Genomic DNA, 6,452 nt, shown 5'->3' with positions numbered 1-6,452 from the left:
GTTATATCTTCTGAATTTATTATTCGATTTATAGCAAGGGACATCTTTGTGTAGTACTGGGCTTTTGGTAAAAGCAAGTAGTAACTTACAGGGTATGATTTAAGAGGTACCAGAAAGCTCCCTAATCTAAATGGGAAATGAGAGCACTGATGTTTTAAGGAAAGGAGGTCATTAAAAGGGGCAAAACATCAGCAGAAGGATATGTGTGTTCCCAACGATTTAAGAATCACCTTCAATCTTTAATGATTTTGTTGGCCTAAATATGTCCTAATTATGATCCTAAATAATGGGGACAAGAGATAATTACTGGCATAACAAATTCTTTAAATTAGAAAATAAGAATAAAATTATTACAATCCATCAAATGTGGTTTGTGAAATATGCCCATTAAAATAAACATTTTTGTTATTGTGACCCTCTGGGATGGTGAAATTTTATATGTATTTTAATTACAAATCTCATCCTTTCATATGTCACAAGGTGCTCCCCACAACAATTTCAGCTGATGCTGAGGATCTAATACTTTAGGAAATATTAAAAAATGGCTTTATAGCACCCTATTAATTCTAAATACCCTCTAAGATCTCATAAGTCTGGTTAGCAAGAATTTTAGCTTACTATATTGCTTTCCAAATATGATTTCATTTTTTGGGGGACTATATTGCTTTCCAAATATGGTTTCACTTTTTCTTTTTTTTTTTCCGCAATGTCTCATTCTGTTGCCCAGGTTGGAGTGCAGTGCTGGGAACTCAGCTCACTGCAACCTCCACCTCCCAGGTTCAAGCAATTCCCCTGCCTCAGCCTCCCTAGTAGCTGGGACCATAGGCGTGCACCACCATGCCTGGCTAATTTTTTTGTCTTTTTAGTAGAGACAGGGTTTCACCATGTTGGCCAAGCTGATGTCAAACTCCTAACCTCAGGTATCTTCCCACCTCGGCCTCCCAAAGTGCTAGGATTACATGCGTGAGCCACCACACCTGGCCTGATTTCACATTGTTTATGCAATGTTAGCTTCCTGTGCTTTAGAAAATGATCCTAGTTTTTCTTGTGGTTTGTCACAGAACTAATCTGATCGTGTGTATGACTTTCCCACTCTCAGCCACAAGATGGCCTCGCAAATAAACATTTTAGACATAATTTCTCAGCTTGGCCTGATGATTTTGTTTCGTATTTCTTTGCTATGCTTTAACATATCTTTCATTTTTTTCCTTTTCATTTGCAGAACAAAATATGATTCTTTTCAATCTGGTCTTTCAATGATGCATTTCTTCTTTTGGTTGTTACTATGCATTCTTCTCTATAGATGTTTCATACATGGCTGTCCAATTTTTGGCTTCCCTGGGCCACACTGAAAGAAGAATTGTCTTGGGCCACACATTAAATACACTAAAATTAACAATAGTGGCAAGATTAAAAAAGTCACAAAAAAATCTCCTAATGTCTCTTAAGAAAGTTTACAAATTTGTGTTGGACTGCATGCAAAGCCATCTTGTGCCACTGGTTGGACAAGCTTGTTCTAGGACAATCCAGAATTTAATCACACCCCTACTATTCTGCATCAGTTGTTGTTTCAATACCTTATATTGGAATATTGCAGTGCTGCCACTGTAAGCTAAGGACACAGGCTGCACAGTGTACTCACATTAGGAAACTCCATGATAAAATCATAAGCATTTGCTTCCCTTGCTGCTCTCTCCATCTCTTCATCAGTCACATCATCTCGTCCATACTTGATATTGTTACTGATGGTGGTCCCAAACAAAACAGGCTCTTGACTAACCACTCCAATATGTTCTCGATAATGCCGCACATTTAGAGCTCTGATGTCATTCTCATCTACCGTGATCTGTCAATCCAAAGAATGAACCATGTGATGCCTTTTACTGTATTGATTTTAGGGTCTTTCATACTAGACCAAAATATAAACTGAGAAGTAGCATATTTTAGAAATGAAAGACTGACTATATTTTGATAAAATATTTATAACATAAATATTGTCCGTAGACTTGTTCTGGTAGATGGGCACCAACAAAACTGCAAAAGAATAATTGGCTTAAAACATTGCCAGATCATCTGATTATCTTTATTCTAAGACCCACAAGTTAGATATTATAAAGATACATATTCTAGGTTCCACAAATGTTATGATGTAGACACATACAAAAAACTTCAGTTTTGGATGTGGCCCTTACGTTTCTTCTAGGAAATAGCCTTCATTATTTCAACACCTCACACCTCTGCAAAAGACAGAAGTGTCTCCTATTCATTGCTATACATAATAATAAGTGACCTCTGTCTTCTCCCCAGGTGGTGCCATTGCCAATTGCCCCAACATATTCCAGTGACAGAAGCCAGGGTTTGGTAATTCTAACTCATAGAGTCTCTATTTCTTACCAACCCTTGTTTTCTGTCACGGCATGGATATTCTATGCAACTCTTTTATACATGTAACACTCATCTAATAATTTATGTAGTCACATGGGTCTAGGATACTCCAAATGAAAACTATGAAGTAAAATTTAAATAAAGCCAGGCTCTAGGGGAGTAGATTTTCTTATAAAAATAACTGTTGAAAGTTTTAACAGAAGCATTAAGAATTAATCACTTTTGAATATCACAGTCTTATCCTCTATGCCACTTACAAGGCTGAGAAAGTTAAGTGCAGCATTGTAAGCTCCAAGAAAAAAAAAAAAAAAAAGAAAAGTGGAGATGTTTTCTACATCATTCTTCCGGGACAAACTTTGAAATTCTTGATAGATGCTGGCTACATGTTAATACGCTATTTTTCTCCACAACATTCCCTACCTTCTAACATACTATATAATTTACTTATTTTTTTATTGTTTGTCTCCGATTATTAGAATGTAAACTTCATGAGGGCAGATTTTTATCTGTTTCATTCGCCTAGGTATTTTCAGAACCCAAAATAGTGCCTGGCACATAGTAGGCACTAAATAAATATTTGCTGAATGAATGGATATAAAGGAAAGAAAACAATATGGCTTCTCTCCCAGTTCTACTGTTGAAAATGAAAAGTTACAGATCTGCGAGCCCTGCAGTGTTTCCAAATTCCATTAGGTGGACTGTGCATGGTTTTGCTAGCTATACTTACAAAGCCATCATCCGGATCATATAACCTCTGCAGAAGCTGGACTACCGTACTCTTTCCACTGCCATTGGGACCGACCAAGGCGACTGTCTCTCCAGACTTAATTCTGAGATTCAGACCTTTCAGAATCTATTGGAATGTATGGACGGAAAATCATAAAACCACAATGAGAATATGATGGACACATTTTCAGAAAATGAATATATAATTATAAACTGAAAATGAATTCTGTGGAGCTTAAAAACAAATTTAGATCTTGTTACGTTTGTTTCATGTGCATGTATAATAATGGCCTAAATAACTTTGGAAAATAGTAGTAAAAGAATCTATCATTATCTCTCTATGTAAAGAGGAGACCTAAATTAAGAGTACTGTCACTCTCAGAATATTAACTAGTAAACTGTTCACATTTTCAACTAAAATATTTTGTATGAATTTTGACTATCAAGCTAATGAAAGTCTTGTCTTAATTCGTAACAAGTGAATGAGATCTTGCCAGATATTTTCACAAGCTATTGAATGAAGCTCCTCCTTAGAATATATTAACATAATTGCGAAGCATATTCTAAAATAAAACAACTGGCAAAGTTTCTTAGTGTCTCCCGATAGATGAGAGTTTATTATTAGAAACCTTGGTGGTCTCATGGTGACCCACGAGGGAACATTTTAAACATTTTCTCAATGACTGGGGTTGCTACAGCATTTAGTGTGCCAGGGATCTGCAATGTGAGTGAAGCTTCACAATAATTACCCTCTCAAAACGACAACAGTGATCCTGTTGAGAAATTCGCACCTATCCTTGCTTGCATCTGTATGTAGTTAGCCCTAAACAGGGGAATCTCCCCTTGAATTCTCTTGCTTTGATCTTACCATTTGTAAAGCAATGGACCCTTTGCATAAGCCAAACATAAAACCTTCAAAGGGCCAAGCCGAGAAAAGTTCTCTGAAGAAGGTGAGAAATCGAGGACCACCAGTAGGAGTACCTCTTCTCACACCTGCACTTTTATTCTAGATTTGGTTTCTGGTCCTTCCTCGAAAGAATTTGTTTTATTTATTTAAAATGGGTGAACCCCCCCCCAATTTCATTCTTTAGTTTAACAAAAAAGGTTATGTTTCAAAAGTTCATTTTAAAAATAGTTGTTTAAAACCCAAAGAACACTTTCCCATGCAATATATTGGCACAATTCGTGCTGAAGTCCCCAGGAAGCCAATCCAAATGCAGTTGCAAAATGTAGTTTGAAATACTGTACAGTTAAGAAAAATGGTGGAAGTCAATACTATTCCAATAATGGTAATTGGTAATTAAGTAACAACTTTGAAAAATAAAGAGCTTTGAAAAGAGATTTTCAATCAAAGTTTTAATCAGAAAAATATAAGGAAGTAGGAGTAGGTAGGTCTTTATGCAAATTCTGTAACAGACATTAGAAATTGATCACATTAGTAATTTTATCTATTTCACTTAAAATCATGTCTTTTTTTTATGAAGCAAGTGTTTCATTAGTAATTACCTTTTGCAATATTTAACAACAACTGCTTTTTTGGTAAATACACTAATGAAGTGAAAGGGGGAAGACAAAAATACACACATTTTCACAAGAACTTGTCAAAGGCTGAATGGAGTAGGATAAACTGCGTGTGTGTGTGTGTGTTTGTGTGTGTGTGTGATAAAGTACTTGCCACAATTGCTGGTGCAGTAAAAGCCCCAGGAAAGGAAGAAGAGAAAGGCACATGTGCATAATTCTCCTAGGTTAGAGAGGAGGGGGTTAAAATGAGTTATCTATGTTGAGTGGGGTAGCATCTAGGAACCACCAATAGGTGGCAGCATTAACCCAAGACATTTTGATGTGTTCTCAAACCCAGAGTAGAAGAATTTCACGGAGCTGAAAATGCTTTAGTCAGTTGAATATAGAAAGAATTATGCAAAATATAACTAGTTGATTCAGAGTTATTTGTCCATTATTTGTCTACCTCCTCAAGTCTCTAGGCAAAGTAACCAAAATCTTGGCCAAAGTGATCCTGAGTAATCTCGTCAGAGAAGATCTTGGCCAGTAGAAGATAACATCAGAAAACTGCACGATCGTATAATTTGTTTTAACCTACCTTAATAGATGGTCTTGATGGGTAACTGAAAGAAACATTTTTAAATTCCACAGTTCCTTCTATGGATTCAGGTTTATATCCAGCTGTGGAAAAGTTATCTATATTGGGTTTCTTGGAAAAACAAAGGAAATGTTATAAATCTTCAAAGGAGTAATCTGACAGTTTATACATTTTAAAAATAGTTGAAGGATGGTTTTCTTCCACAACAGTTTCCTTTCTGCTATAGAAGTGCACTGAGTTAGACATGAAGGTTTCAATACTACACAATCTCCTCCTAGAAAAGAATTAAAGGCAATCTCTCTTTCCCATAAACAACAGGCCAACATTAAATTTGTCCATCCTATTGTTTTAGTGAAATGAGTGTGCGTGTTTTCGTGTCTCCTTCTTGCAGTAATGATAGTTATTCTTCAAAGCAATAAGAGGGGTCTTACCTTATCAATAACATGGAAAATATTAAAGGCAGCTCCTCGGGCTATCGTGAAGGTTTCAAAGTGAGGGACTGCTGCTCCAATGCAATAACTACTATGGATTACACTAAAGAAAACCTATAGGAACAAACAAAATGGTATTTAGCTTTCTGCAGTTATGTAAGAAAGACAATAGAATGTAATATATAATTATTGGTTTAAGCTCACAGAGAGATATTAGAGGAATTAGGTAAGACAGAATGGAAGATATCACCAAAGTATCCTTGGCCTTTTCCTAATACGGAACAAATTTCGATTATCTCATAGTCTTGTGGTTATCACCTACTGGGATGTGTGACCAGAGAAATCTGCTGAATGAAGTGTGCTGGCCATGTATAAACCCCATAGTGAGTTGCACCTTCCTCCTTGCTGGGTGACCCCTTGAACTTTAAAAAGAAAAATTCAGTAGATTTCATTGGCTCAGAGACATTGTACTGTTTTCACTCAAGCTGGTTTTGAATTTTTGTATTAGGGAACAGCTGTCCATTTTGAGACAGACTCATCTCTGCAAAAAGTCAAATAAGAAAAGAATCCCTCAAGCTAGGAGCTCTTATTCCTACCATACAGATGAGGATGCTTAGGCTTAGTAAGCCAGTTACCCAGCCACACATAAACTGAGGAGCGAGGATGAGTGAAAAATCCTTCGTGTTCACATTTCACTTTATATGAAATAAATGACTAGCTAAAGTCTTAATTATGAATGCCTCAAATTCAAAAGATGAATTTAATGGAAAGAAGAGAAATCTATATAGAATGGAAAGGCCAAACAAGGATAA

General features: G+C 36.2%; 1 protein-coding gene across 1 annotated transcript in view; it reads right to left on the bottom strand.

The window, feature by feature from the left end:
* ABCB5 (ATP-binding cassette, sub-family B (MDR/TAP), member 5) overlaps nucleotides 1-6,452 on the bottom strand; it is a 135,227-nt gene that overhangs the window by 105,770 nt on the left and 23,005 nt on the right. The window contains exons 9-12 of the mRNA XM_011944166.1: nucleotides 5,641-5,754; nucleotides 5,210-5,320; nucleotides 3,113-3,238; nucleotides 1,643-1,846 (exon numbers count right to left, since the gene is read on the bottom strand). Coding sequence (XP_011799556.1) covers nucleotides 1,643-1,846; nucleotides 3,113-3,238; nucleotides 5,210-5,320; nucleotides 5,641-5,754 — 555 coding nt within the window. The remainder of the gene's footprint in view (nucleotides 1-1,642; nucleotides 1,847-3,112; nucleotides 3,239-5,209; nucleotides 5,321-5,640; nucleotides 5,755-6,452) is intronic.

This window comes from Colobus angolensis, unplaced genomic scaffold (genome assembly GCF_000951035.1).
Source record: "Colobus angolensis palliatus isolate OR3802 unplaced genomic scaffold, Cang.pa_1.0 Scaffold229, whole genome shotgun sequence".
Taxonomy (NCBI): domain Eukaryota; kingdom Metazoa; phylum Chordata; class Mammalia; order Primates; family Cercopithecidae; genus Colobus; species Colobus angolensis.
Note: the sequence above shows the minus strand (reverse complement) of the source record. Positions and strands in the feature narration are given on the sequence as shown.